This window comes from Lithobates pipiens, unplaced genomic scaffold (assembly GCF_037356315.1).
Source record: "Lithobates pipiens isolate NorthernLeopardFrog02 unplaced genomic scaffold, aLitPip1_a1.2 Scaffold_28, whole genome shotgun sequence".
NCBI classification, from domain to species: Eukaryota; Metazoa; Chordata; class Amphibia; order Anura; family Ranidae; genus Lithobates; species Lithobates pipiens.
In genome coordinates, this window is record NW_027507789.1 from 153,403,241 (window position 1) to 153,418,098 (window position 14,858).

Here is a 14,858-nt window from a genome sequence, read left to right on the forward strand (position 1 = left end):
CCTCGCTGCGCTCGGCTCTTTTATATTCCTACTCTATGTCCACTTGGATGATGGGGATAGAACCTGGACTCACGGCGCAGGCGCCGTTCATCCTCGGCTATTTTCGGAATCTGTGTGTGCTGTGTACTGCACATGCGCAGTACATAGCGGACACTATCCGATGGGGGACAATATATGATAGGACACCGGCAATTGACAGTGCACAGTTGAGGGAACACCTAGACTCCTCCTCATGGTATCATATGACACAGCCGAAGGGAGACTGGGGATGCAGAAGCTTGCCTACCTCTGTGCTGTGCTGAATCTGAGGTCTGGTAAGTGGGGAGGCATCAATTTTCTGTTTTAGGAAGGAGGAAGTAAGAATTCCAGAGTGCGGTCTGAAGTCTGCTCTCTGCTGATGTCACATAGATCAGTCCAGGCACCACGTCATCCCGAGTCTGGGAGTCTGGACTGATGGCCATCCCAGCCTCTCAGCAAGCCGCTGAAACGACCGCTCCCCAACCCTCCACAGCGCAGTGCTTCAATAAGCGTGGAGGAGCAAAGCAGAAAGCTGATGACTGACAGGCAACAGCTCTCCTCTCAGGGAGGTGAGAGAACTGAGCCATTGCAGTGTTCGATTGCTCGGTTCTCAGTGAAGAGGTGGCGGGGGACAGATGCAGCATCGGGCCGATGCTACATCCACCTAGGTAAGTATAAATCTGAAATATACCAGATTCCCTACCTTCTCTTTTAATGTATTAAATACAATAAAAAAAATAAAAAAAAACACAATAGTTACCCCATTTGTGAAAGATGATGTTACGCCAAGTAAATAGATATCTAACATGTCACGCTTTAAAATTGTGGAATGGCAAAAAACTATGGTACTTAAAAATCTCCATAGATGACACGTTAAACACCTCTACAGGTTACCTGTTTAGATTTACAGAGGAGGTCCAGCGCTACAATTATTGCTCAAAGGTTGTGGTAATAGAAATAAGCATGACAGGTCCTCTTTATGGAGAGGTCGGGGTCCCACATTTCTTTTTTACCTTTAAAAGAAAGCAAAGGGTCAAAAAAAAAAAAGTGATCTTTTGCTTTAACTAATTCAGTCCAGGAGCATTTGGCTGGCCAAAGACCAGAGCACTTTTTGCAATTCGCCACTGCGTCGTTTTAACTGACAATTGCGCGGTCGTGCGACGTGGCTCCCAAACAAAATTGACGTCCTTTTTTCCCACACAAATAGAGCTTTCTTTTGGTGGTATTTGATCACCTCTGTGTTTTTTTTTTTGCGATATAAACAAAAAAAATATCGACAATTTTGAAAAAAAATGCATTATTTTTTAATTTTTGCTATATTAAATATCCCCCAAAATTATATAAAAAAACATCTTTTTTTCCCTCAGTTTAGGCCGATAAGTATTCTACATATTTTTGGGAATAAAAAATTGCAATAAGCGTTTATTGATTGGTTAGCCTTTACAAAATAGGGGATAGTTTTATGGCATTTTTATTAATATATTTTTTTTACTATCAATGGTGGCGATCAGTGATTTTTATCGTGACTGCGACATTATGGTGGACACACCGGACACTTTTGGCGCTATTTTGGGACCATTCACATTTATACAGCGATCAGTGAGATTAAAAATGCATTGATTACTGTATAAATGTGACTGGCAGTGAAGGGGTTAACCAGGAGGGGGCGCTGCAGGGGTTAAGTGTGTCCTAGGGAGTGATTCTAACTGTGGGGGGGTGGGCTAGCTGTGACACAACACTGATCACCCCTCCCGACTACAGGGAGCTGTGATCAGTGTCAGTGTCACTAGGCAGAACGGCAAAATGCTTGTTTACATTAGCATCTCCCAGTTCTTCCTCTCCGGGAGACGATTGCAGTTATCCCCGCGGACATCGAGTCCGCAGGACCCGTGGTCGGACTCACAGAGCTCGCTGCCCACTTGCTATCCAATCCTCAAGAGATCACGTACAATAACATGATTTCGCACAGCGGAGCCAACCTGCCACAGTAAAACTGCGGTGGCTTGTCTGCAAGCCGTTAATTAAAAAAATATATATATTTACTTCCAGCCTGGTCTGGAAGTGATGTCATGATGTTGCTCCGGTCCTCCAAGGCCATAGAGGCGATCAAAGAGTATCTACTCTTTGATCACCTATGGGAGCAGCCGGCCGCACTGTCGGGCCATCTCTCAGGTGAACTGGCGGAAATGGTAATCCCAAGAAACACCGGCAAGAGGGGGAGGGAGCCTCCCACCACATCGGAAAGCACTCCAGCGGCTCATGAGCCAAAAAGTCTGCTTTCATGAGAAATTTATGATATTTTACGATATATTTATGATATTTTCAGCCATAACCCTGGTAAACCACTTCAAAGCCGCAACTAATATATATATATATATATACACACACACACACATTTTGTGGTCTTGATGTGGTTAAAGAGGTTTTAAACCTCCATGGGGAAGTTGTACCTATAGGTAAACTTAGAATAATGCTTACCTAAAAGGAAATATCTCCTAAACGTGCGTCGTTTGGGAGTGACATCACGTGGCCTCGACCAGTCACAGAGCCAGAGTCCGCAGCCCTGGTAGGAAGACGGGCGAAGATAGATGCGGCCTGCAGCGGGGATGACACAGGCTTTGTTTACAGGTAAGTGTCACATAATGTGCTAGTATGCGATGTATACTAGCGCATTATGCCTTTACTTTGCATTGAAGGAAGGAATAAAAACCCTTCAGGGTTTACTTCCTCTTTAACCACTTCCGGACCAGCTGCCGCAGTTTTACTGTGGCAGGTTGCCGCAGCTGGGCAAATCGACGTTACCTTAGGTCGCTTTTCCTTTTGGCCACTAGGGGCACGCACGTGCGCCTGCAGCGTGTGCCTGGAGCCGATGCGAGTGCCCAGAGGGCACGATGGCCGCCGAGCACCTGTGATCACATATGACAGAGCGAGAATCGGGATATGTGTGTGTAAACACACAAATCCCAGTTCTTTCAGGGGAGTAGAGACAGATCGTGTGTTAATACTAAGTATGAAAACCAAACTCTCTCTCCTCCTAGTCAGTCCCATCCCCCCTACAGTTAGAAAACACACAGGGAACACAGTTAACTCCTTGATTGCCCCTAGTGTTAACCCCTTCCCTGCCAATGCCCAAAGCCCGGTATAAATCCAAGGGGGATCAGAGATTCGCTGTCCAAGGGCCTCGTCTATGGAATGCTCTACCAATCAACATCCGCCTGGAAGAAAATCACCTGGCTTTTAGGAAAAAACTCAAGACCTTCCTCTTTTAGCAGATGATCAAAGCTCGCCGAAGCGCCTAGAGGCGATTCAGTTCGCATTGTGCGCTATACAAGTATTTCATTCATTCATTCAATGACATTTATACAGTAATCCGTGCATTTTTACTGAACTGATTTCTGTATAATTGTCAATAGTCCCAAAAATGTGTCAAAAGTGTCCGATCTGTCCATCACAGTCCCGATAAAAATCGCAGATTGGGGGAAGGGATCACCGCTCTAGGTGGATGTGTGGAAAAGGCACTCTCCTCAAGGTGGAAGCATCAGGTGCAGGCTAAGCATATAGCAATTAGAAGAGGGAAGGTCTGGACAGCCGCACTCCAATCAAAACACCTTTATGGTTACTGATGCATTTCACACTCACAACAGTGCTTAGTCATACGACTAAGCATTGTTGAGAATATGAAAAGCGTTAGCTTTTTTATCCTGTACCCTGCTGTGGTTTGCACTTTTGTTATTTTGCACAATAAAGGCGTTTTTATTGAGGTGCGGCTGTCCAAAAATCTCAGATCGCCGCCATTACATATGGGAACAGAGGGCAGGGGTGAAGAAACTTAGGCACCTTAAACTGCTAATATCAGAAAGCCTCTAATACCACCCAGAGAGTAGCCACTCGCAGCTGGGCGCTTCAAGGCCTAGCCAGAGATTATGGCAGTCAGCACTTTGATCCAGAACTTGTGAAATCTTTGACCTTGAGTAACTGGTAACTGAAAGTGAACAGGAACCTTTTCCCTCAGTACCTGGAACGTTCTCGGTCTCGTTAGCAGTACTGGAAAAAGCATGGATTCGTCAATGTCCTTCACAACCCAGCAACCAGGCACTTCTCAGGATGCCAGCTTGTTGGCCTTCCTCCGAAGAGTCCTCCCCTGGTCGCTTACACGAGCTGCGGTGCCCCTCCAAGCCGAGAGCGCACCCGAACGCCTTGAATCCTCCCTCAGTTACTGCGCCTCGGACCAGCTGGTTCCGAGACTCGGGAACAGATGGATCCCTACCCCAGACCAGGCGGGTCTATTGGGGTTAGCCAACCGAAGCATGTTGCGGAGCGACGAACGCTCCCATGACCAGGACCCCTCGCGGGGCTACCCCGGTCAAGGAACAGACTGCTATGGCCTCACGAACGAACCCTGAACACGTGATTCAACATCTTAAGTACCCCGCCCCAGACTCCTCAGCGGGGCACGGCACACCCACTGATTGGCTCTGGGAAAGCTGGTACCCAAACCAACCAACCAGGCCTGGTTCTGAGCCTGTCATGTGCACCTCACTGTACACATGACCAGGCAGAACTCTAACACAGCCCAGTCAAACTCAGGCCAAAGTTAACCTACATAATTAACCGTCAGAACCCCACTACTGTTCTGAGGCAAAAACTAAATTTGTACATAGCAGACACTTTGTCCAAAGTGTCATCGCTACACACACACATATATCTATATATATATATATATATATATATATATATACACACACACATATATAATAAAAATGCTATAAATCTATCCCCTATTTTGTAGACGCTCTAACTTTTGCGCAAACCAATCAATATACGCTTATTGCGATTTTTTATTTTTTTTTTACCAAAAACATGTAGAGGAATACATATTACCCTAAACTGAGGAAAAAAAATGTTTGTAAAAAATTTGGGATATGTATTATAGAAAAAATGTAAGGGGGTCAGTAAGGGGCTAGCAAGTAAGTGGTAAGTAGCTAGCAAACCAAAAAAAAAAAAAACAGATGAATGTTCTTCTGAAAATCTCATTGTGTGTATGAGACTTTAGGCAGGAATTGATGCCCTGTACTCCCAGTATGTCCTCAGTCTTCTGGGTGAAATGATAGCAGGTGTTATTGCACCTGGAAGACTGGGGACATCTTGTGGTGAAAAGGTGATACTGCATGGGGCTGCATTGGGGAGTATTGTAGTCTAACTTGTTATGTTTCCTTTTTATGTCTATAGGATATAAAAGAAATCAATATCTAGCATATTAAGTCAGAATGCGCCTCTCCCGCTGTGTTTGTTGTGTGGAACCGTCTAGGTGAGGTGAACATCAAGTGCTGACACGGGACGGGAGGTCGGACGGAACCATTGATCGTGTGCCCCGTTCCTGCAGGGAAGGTGTTGGCGGGCGGACACAGGGCGGAAGCAGCAGCCGAGAAGGCGGAAGTCCCGGCTCCCCGGTCATGGCACCGCTCCTTGTACTGCTCCTAGCCGGGGTGGTGAGTGCTTCCCGCGGGGACCGGGAGCCGGTGTACCGGGAGTGTGTGAGCGCCTGTGAGCAGAGGAACTGTACCGGGATCCGGCTGCTGGACTTCCGGGCGGAGCAGCCCCTCTACATGAGACTGACAGGTGAGGGGGCCCCCTAGTGACAGCTCCGCACAGGTGGATGTGGTGCAGTCAGGGACCCCTGCTGGACGCTTATTCCCGTCATAATGCCCCATCCCCAATGTTTGAAGGCTGCTGGACTCCCTGAGGTTCACCCTCCTCCTGGCTGTACAGGGAAACCTGGAAGGTTTTACCCCCTTAATGACCAGACCATTTTTTACGGTTCGGCACTGCGTCGGTTTAACTGACAATTGTGTGGTCGTGCGACATTGTACCCAAACAAAATTGGCATCCTTTTTTCCCACAAATAGAGCTTTCTTTTGGTGGTATTTGATCATCTCTGCGGTTTTTATTTTTTGCACTATAAACAAACAAAAAAAAGTGTAAATTTTGAAAATATTTAATAATATAATAAATATCCCAAAAAAAGAAAATGTTTTCCTCAATTTAGGCCGACATGTATTCTATATATTTTTTGGTTAAAAAAAAAAAATCACAATAAGCGCATATTGATTGGTTTGCCTAAAAGTTATCGCATCTACAAACTAGTGGATAGATTTTTATAATTTTTATTTTATTTTTTACTAGTAATGGTGGTGATCTGCGATTATTATTATTTTTTTGAGACTGCAGCATTGCAGCGAACACTTTTGACACATTTTTGGGTCCGTTGGCATTTATACAAAGATCAGAGCTAAAAATTGCCACTGATTACTGCAGGGGTTGACAAATTTGCTTTGAATTTAGGAGCCAATTAAAAAAGTTAGGAGCCAGTTTTTTTTTTTGTTTTTTTTTTTATAGAGTGGTATGGATTGTCATTTTCACCCCCTATCCCTAACTCACAATCGAGCACCCAGTCAATAACTCCAATGAAACGCTGTTACATCAGGGTTATGGGCTGACCAGAAAGAGTAAGGCTGGCAACAGATGGAACTGGCTGGCACTGGCAGGTGGCACTGGTTGCCACTGGCAGGCACGTGGAACTGCCAGATAGCACTGGCAGGTGACACTGGTTTGGAATTGGTAGGTGACACTATTGGCACTGGCGCATGGCATTGGTTTGGAAGTGGCAGGTGGCCCTGGTTGGCGGTAGCACTGGTTTGGAAGTGGCAGGTGGCCCTGGTTGGCGGTGGCACTAGTTGTCACTGTCAGATTGCACCGATTGGCGGTGGCACTGGTTGGTGTTGGCAGGTGGCACTGGTTGGCAGTGGCACTAGTTGGCACTGATTGGTGGCACTGATTGGTGGTGGCACTGGTTGTTGGAGGAAGGTGGCACTGGTAGGTGGTGGCAGGTTGCACTGATTGGTAGTGGCAGGTGGCACTGATTAGCGGTAGCACTGGTTGGTGGTGGCACTGATTGACGGTGACACTCGGCACTGGTAGGTGGTGGCAGGTTGCACTGTTAGGTGGTGGCAGGTGGCACTGATTGGCAGTGGCACTGGTTGCCACTGGCAGGCACGTGGAACTGACAGATGGAACTGGCAGGTAACAATGGTTGGCATTGGCAGGTGACACTGGTTTGGAACTGGCGGATGGCACTATTGGCACTGGCGGTGGCACATGGCACTGATTGGCAGGTGGCACTGGTTTGGAAGTGTCAGGTGGCACTGGTTTGGAAGTGTCAGGTGGCCCTGGTTGGTGATGGCAGGTGGCCCTGGTTGGTGATGGCACTGATTGGCGGTGGCACTGGTTGGTGGTGGCAGGTGGCACTGGTTGGTGGTTGACGGTGGCATTGATTGGCGGTGGCACTGGTTGGCACTAGCAGCTGACACTGGCAGGTGGCACTGATTGGCAGAGGCACTGGTAGATGGCACTGGTTGGCGCTGGCAGGTGGCACTGGCAGGTTTTACACGGAGCACTCTGTTACTGAAATGTAAGCCAGCCGGGGTGTGAAACTGACAAGTAACAGAGAAGCGGATCTGTCAGATTTGAGCTTGACGTCAGGGCGGGCGGTGCCCGGCCGGGTGGGCGGGACTCAGCAGCTATCAAACACCAGCCAACGATTGGGCTGCTCAAGAAAAGGGGCGGGGCCACATACACGTAGCGGCCCGCCCAGATCCCGTTGGCTGGTGTTTGATAGCTGCTGGGTCCCGCCTACCCCGGCCAGTCCCGCCCACCCCGACATCAAGCTGAAATCTGACAGATCCTCCTCTCTCTGTTGCTTGTCAGTTTTACACACTTAGCGCTGCGCCGCTGAGTGTGGAGGAGGGAGGAGGACGGCAGTCAGTGTTAATGCGTTGCATGTCTGGGGCATCAATAGTAAGTGGGCTGGTGGCAGCTAGGCGCCAGGTTGCTATTTCTGGTCGCATTGGCGACTTAGTACCTGGGGTTTGTCGAGCTCTGGATTACTGTATATATGACACTAGGGGGAGATCAAGGGGTTAAAGTGACACTAAAATAATTTTTTTTTTTTTTTTTAATAACAAACATATCATGCTTACCTCCACCATGCAGCTCGTTTTGCACAGAGTGGCCCCGACGGGGTTCCCCGGCGGCTCTCCATGGGAGAAGTGCTCTCCGGGGGGGAGTTACATTGTGGGCGTGCTCCCAAGGGCAGCATTCAGCATCCATAGATGCTGAATGCAGGACTGGGCCCCACCCCACCCCCAGCGGCCACGTCATTGGATTTGATTGATAGCAGCAGGAGCCAGTGGCTGCACTGCTATTAATCTATCCAATCAACAGCTGAGAACCCCCTAGCTGAGAGACTTTGCGTCCCTGTGTGACAAGTTCCAGGGTTCAGGCAAGTAAAACGGGGGGCTGGGGGCCGGTCACTCCCAGGTGTTTTTTTATTTTTTTCACCTCAATGCATCTTTACAACCCCTTTAACTGTTTCCTGGGAGGTTTTTCTAACTGTGGGGGGAGTAGAGAGAGATCGCTGTTCCTGATCACTAGGAACAGACAGTCTCTCCTCCCCTGTGAGAACGGGGATCTGTGTGTTTACACTGACAGATCCCCGTTCTGGCTCTCTGTGGAGCGATTGCGGGTAGCCTGCAGATATTGCGTCCACCGGCCAAGCACACCCTATCGCTCTTAAATCGACCGGCATACACCTACAGCGATTTGTCCAGGAGAGTCACCCTGCTTTAAGCTGTTAATACATTCCCTGCAAAAAATATCCCAGTATTTGCAGACCCTTCCCACCCCAATGTACCTGATAGAGATCTGGATCCAGTGGTGTGCCCCTCTGCAGCCGCTCTCTGCTAGTAGGGGCAGCTGTGGGAGTCATTGTCTCCTGCTGTTGTCAATCAATTCCTGTGGGGGGGGGGGTCTGGGGCGAGCCACACTATCCATGTCTATAGACTGGCATGTGCGCCCCCATAAAAAGCAGCTTCCCTATGGTGGTGCATGGAGAAGAGGAGCCAGGAGCGCTGGTGGGTGACTCCAAAAAAAGGAGATTCGGGGCCGCTCTGTGCACTACCATTACACACAGCAGGTAAGTATAAACCTGTTTATTACTTTAACCGCTTGCTGACCCTCCAGAGTACATATACTGCTGCAGCTTGACACATGCAGGCACAATCACATACATCATGTGCCTGCAATGGGTTTAGTGTTGGAGACAGCGGATTGCAGATCCTGGTACTCGTTGGAGTCCGGTGATCGTGTGATCACAATGTCAAAAAAGCTGTTATGAATGTGATCAATCATAACAGCTGTATTGACTAAGCTGTGATTGGCTCACAATTATCACATGGTACCTGGGCCAATCAAAGTACCATGTGATTACCCCCCCCCCCCCCTCCATTGAGTCCCTGATAAGTGACACTGATGGTATTTGATAGGCGGCACTGATAGGGGACACTGATTGGCGGTACTGTTGGGACTGCACTGATAATAAAGACACTAGCTGCACGTTTAATTATTAAAGAATTGAGATTCTACACACAGACCCACACACACCCCAATCTTAAAAAGCATTTCCTTGATTCAGTGCAGAGAGTTTTCTGCTCATGCCGAAATGCTGTAAAAAACAAAACCAAAAACAAACAAACAGCTTGCTAAGTTTCTCACAACATTACTTAGGTAGAGATAAATAGAAACATTGTAACATTTTGTTCTTTTAGATTAAAGGGAGAAACTTCAGTCTGTAGATGAGGGCAGTTTAACCACTTAAAGGTAAAGCCTTTTTCTGACACTTGATGCTTACAATTTTTAAAACCAGTATTTTTTGCTAGAAAATTACTTAGAACCCCTAAACAATATATATATATATATATATATATATATATATATATATATATATATGCGTTTGCTTCTGCACACAAGCTGGGCACGTTTAAATTTTTTTTTGACGTAGCTTCCGCCCCGCAGTGTCATGGAGACCATCTTCCCCCTCACTCGCCCCATGCCCAGCCAGTGAGAGGACCGGATTGCCTCCGCCGCTGCCGAAGGCTCTGGTAAGCAGCGGAGGGCACCGGAGCGAGAGGGGTCCCTCTCCCGCCGGCGATAAAAGTGATCTTGCGGCAAATACGTTTTTTTTTTGTCAGCTATGGCCCATTGGGGAGATCTCCCTTCACTTCTCCTGTAGCCAAAACAGGAAGTGGGAGGAAATCCCTCCAAAGTGAAGGAATTGACAGTTGTCACTAAGGATGAGCTCAAGCATGTTCAGATTCTAGACATTTTTTCTCACCCGACAGCCATGTGTGTACAAGCCCCTTGTACATAAGGGGCGAGGAATGCTTAAGATGCTTTTTATTGGCTCAGTACAGTGACAGCTTCCTGGTGGGATCGCTCAGGTGGGTTTAGACTAGGATTCAGATACAGTGGTGTGAAAAAGTGTTTGCCCCCTTCCTCATTTCCTGTTCCTTTGCATGTTTGTCACACTTAAGTGTTTCGGAACATCAAACCAATTTAAACAATAGTCAAGGACAACACAAGTAAACACAAAATGCAATTTGTAAATGAAGGTGTTTATTATTAAAGGTGAAAAAAAATCCAAACCATCATGGTCCTGTGTGAAAAAGTGATTGCCCCCTAAACCTAATAACTGGTTGGGCCACCCTTAGCAGCAACAACTGCAACCAAGCGTTTGTGATAACGTGCAATGAGGCTTTTACAGCGTCCTGGAGGAATTTTGGCCCACTCATCTTTGCAGAATTGTCCTAATTCAGTTACATTAGAGGGTTTTCAAGCATGAACGGCCTTTTTAAGGTCATACCACAACATCTCAATAGGATTCAGGTCAGGACTTTGGCTAGGCCACTCCAAAGTCTTCATTTTGTTTTTCTTCAGCCATTCGGTGGTGGACTTGCTGGTGTGTTTAGGATCATTGTCCTGCTGCAGAACCCAAGTTCGTTTCAGCTTGAGTACACGAACAGATGGTCGGACATTCTCCTTCAGGATCTCTTGGTAGACAGCAGAATTCATAGTTCCTTTTATCACGGCAAGTCTTCCAGGTCCTGAAGCAGCAAAACAGCCCCAGACCATCACACTACCACCACCATATTTTACTGTTGGTATAATGTTCTTTGTATGAAATGCAGTGTTCCTTCTATGCCAGATATACTTGGACACACACCTTCCAAAGAGTTCCACTTTTGTCTCATCGGTCCACAGAATGTTGTCCCAAAAGTCTTGGGGATCATCAAGATGTGTTGTGGAGAAATTGAGACGAGCTTTGATGTTCTTTTTGCTCAGCAGTGGTTTTCTCCTTGGAACTCTGCCATGCAGGCCATTTTTGCCCAGTCTTTTCCTGATGGTGGAGGCATGAACGCTGACCTTAACTGAGGCAAGTGAGGTCTGCAGTTCCTTGGACGTTGTTGTGGGGTCTTCTGTGACCTCTTGGATGAGTCGTCGCTGCGCTCTTGGGGTAATTTTGGGCGGCCGGCCACTCCTGGGAAGGTTCACCACTGTTCCATGTCTTCGCCATTTGTGGATAATGGCTCTCACTATGGTTCGCTGGATTCCCAAAGCTTTGGAAATGGCTTTATAACCCTTTCCAGACTGATAGATCTCAATTACTTTCTTTCTCAATTGTTCCTGAATTTCTTTGGGTCTCGGCATGATGTGTAGCTTTTAAGGATCTTCTGGTGGACCTTACTGTGTCAAGCAGCTCCTATTTAAGTGATGCCTTGATTGTGAACAGGTGTGGCAATAATCAGGCCTGGGTGTGGCTAGAGAAATTGAACTCAGGTGTGGACAACCACAGTTATAGTATGTTTTAACAAGGGGGGCAATCACTTTTTCACACAGGGCCATGATGGTTTGGATTTTTTTTCACCTTTAATAATAAACACCTTCATTTACAAATTGCATTTTGTGTTTACTTGTGTTGTCCTTGACTATTGTTTAAATTGGTTTGATGTTCCGAAACACTTAAGTGTGACAAACATGCAAAGGAACAGGAAATGAGGAAGGGGGCAAACACTTTTTCACACCACTGTATGCCTGGGCTTATCCCTAGTTGTCATCACAATCAGCAAAACTATTGTCCCCCATTGGAAGATTTCCCCTCTATTCCTGTTCTGTAAACTGGGCAGAGAGGGAGAATCTCCCTAATGGGGACACCAACAGCAATAAAAACCTGACAGGGATTCTCTGCAGTAAAAAAATGTTTTGCCTACTGTAGGGCTCTTCAAACTAGCAGTGCTTTCTGACAAGTGACCTGAGTTTGGATTGCTCTTCAGAAAGCCTTTGACAGTCTCTCACCACCAGTTTTCCAGCGCGCCCCCCGATCCCTTGAATGGGTTGCGTTCAGTGGGCAATGGTGCGTTCCGAACCCAGTATGGGATAACTCCTGCCACGTCCATGAAGCAAAGCATGGTGGCTGCACCATGTGTACACCCCGGCCTTCCCAGCTAAAGGGGAGTGGTTGCGGGGTGACAAAAATACAACGTTCAACTGTAGGACTTTGTTTCTCATTGCTGCATCCCCATTCACCTTTAAAGGACCTTTTCACCTAGCCACTGTACATCTGATCTGCAGAGGAACCCTGAACAGATCCCCTGCTGATTCGGAGCACAACAAATAGATGTCATGTTTGTGTCATCTGCCTCTCTTCAGTCTTTTGTTGCTTGAACTTCCCAGACTTACATTAGATCTATGCATGGTTGGATGTCCTTTTTAGATTTACTACCTCCGATCTGTCACATTTTAGGTTTGAAAAAGCATGCAGATCTTTCCCATTTTCTTTCTGGACCTGGATAGACTCATAGAGGACTGGATGAACATCTGCCTGCCTATAGACTTACATGGAGCTTCTGATCAGGTTCACACATGGATGTCATTTGACCACCTAGGGGAAACTGTACATATTTTGTGCCCCCAGAGCTCTTTCTGTAATGATTCAAGGATGCACAACTTCTTTTGACTAGAGATGTTTCGATTTATTAGGAATCAAAATTCGTACACATTTTTCATTATTTGGATACATCGCGTATTGCAATAGTAACACATTTAAATGAATCCAAAATAACAACAACTAAATTCAGCTGAGATTTGGAAACAAGAATAGAATAAAAAAAGAAATAAAATGGGGGGGGGGGGGGGGTAGTAGAGTATAACAGAATATAAAATAAAAGAATAGCATTATATAGAATAGAAAATAATAGAATCAAATAGAATAGAAAATAAGAGAATAGAGTAAAACATTTAAAAAAAAACAATGGAATAGAATATAAGTGTCTTCCAAAATTCAAATTTCAAATAGAATAGAAAAATCAATAGAATAAAATGGCATACAACCATCTTCCAAAATTCAAATTTAGTATAGAACAAATTTGAATAGATTAGAATAGAAAATAAAAGAATAGAATATAACATTAAAATAGAATACATTAGAATAAATATAACCATCTTCTGAAATTTGAATTTTGAAGGCCAATTCAAATTTGATTAGAATTTTCCAAATTCAGTTGAATTGAATTCAATTTGACCGAATTCGGAAAATTTGAATAAAATTAGAAAATTAATTAAGAAAACAAATTTAACAAATTTAACTTAAATTATTTAAATACCGAATAGAAGTGAAACATTTATTTGTTCTGAATATGTCTACTTATGACAGACTTCCAATACTCTCTCCTCCAACACTGCTGCCCTCTTCTCCCAGTCTTCCAGGTCTGGAGTCTTCCATCCTCTCCACTGGGCATGCACACTAGAGTTGTTGTGTTCCACTACCCAGATCTTACTCTGGGGTTGTACACTAGAAAGATCAGGTAGGGGAAGAGCTTTATGGCAGAAGAGATATAAAAGGTCTTTCCTACCATTAAAAAAAAACTACCTGCTAGACCACCCTTTCTCAACCTTCCTACCACTAAAGCCCCATACACACTATCAGTTTTTCCTTCAGATTTTCCAAAACCATATAATATGAGGTAAAACCTTAGGAGCTTCAATTTGTATGCAATCAGACAGGCCCTTGCACTACATGGTTTTGGTAAACCTGAAGGAAAAACTCAGCAGAAAAACTGATAGTGTGTATGGGGCTTAAGGAGCCCTTGAAATATTTTTCAAGTCTCAGTGGGGCCCCTGCTAAAATTATTAGATTGACAGCCTATGGTACATTTTGTGTAATCTGTAGGTTTCATAGAGTTTTAAGACCCCTTTCACACAGAGCCACCTAGGGCGTCAGCGGTAAAACCTGAAAAACAGACGGTGTGAAAGGGGTCTTAATAAAAGAATAAAGAATGGGTTTAATCGTAAAAAGAATAATAATAATGGCCATAAATGAACCCAGCTTATGAAAATTGTACTGCCCACTTAAGTTAAGCAGGAGGTCCATCTGCCACTGCTCTCCTCTCAAGGGACCCCTAGCAACTTCCAGTTCCGTTTTTGAAAGACAAGAGCCCAGTAAATTCTTCCAAAACCTTCTCTGCCCCAGCATAGCAACGATGGATGGGTAGATCACAAATCACCTTCCCTACTCAAGCCATTTAAAAAAAAAAAAGCCTTTGGTCAGTAAATTCACTTTAAAGCCATAACTTATATTCATAAGAAGTTGTAAGACTGATCCATTAAAACTGAGCACTCCGCACATGATTGTAGTTGCATCCCACAGCGACCAATCAGAATTGTTGTTTGGTTCTTATTAGTCACAACGATGGCTCTTTGCTTATTTTCTAATCTCCGTTTTTGATGCCGCTCCTCTACACTGAAGCCGGTCATGTGACCGGACTAGAGCAGCTTCAGAATAGGTAAGTATAGACATCTTTTCTTTTACAGGGTAGATAGAATAGTGTAAGAATGGGGATGGGAGTGGATTTAGGCTTTGTTGGGGTTTGACTGGAATTACACTTTACGTG

General features: G+C 45.5%; 1 protein-coding gene across 1 annotated transcript in view; it reads left to right on the forward strand.

Moving 5' to 3' along the window:
- The first annotated feature begins 5,413 nt into the window (after positions 1–5,413).
- PGAP3 (post-GPI attachment to proteins phospholipase 3) overlaps positions 5,414–14,858 on the forward strand; it is a 32,648-nt gene continuing 23,203 nt past the window's right edge. Inside the window, exon 1 of the mRNA XM_077459719.1 lies at positions 5,414–5,637. Coding sequence (XP_077315845.1) covers positions 5,472–5,637 — 166 coding nt within the window. The 5' untranslated portion in view covers positions 5,414–5,471. The remainder of the gene's footprint in view (positions 5,638–14,858) is intronic.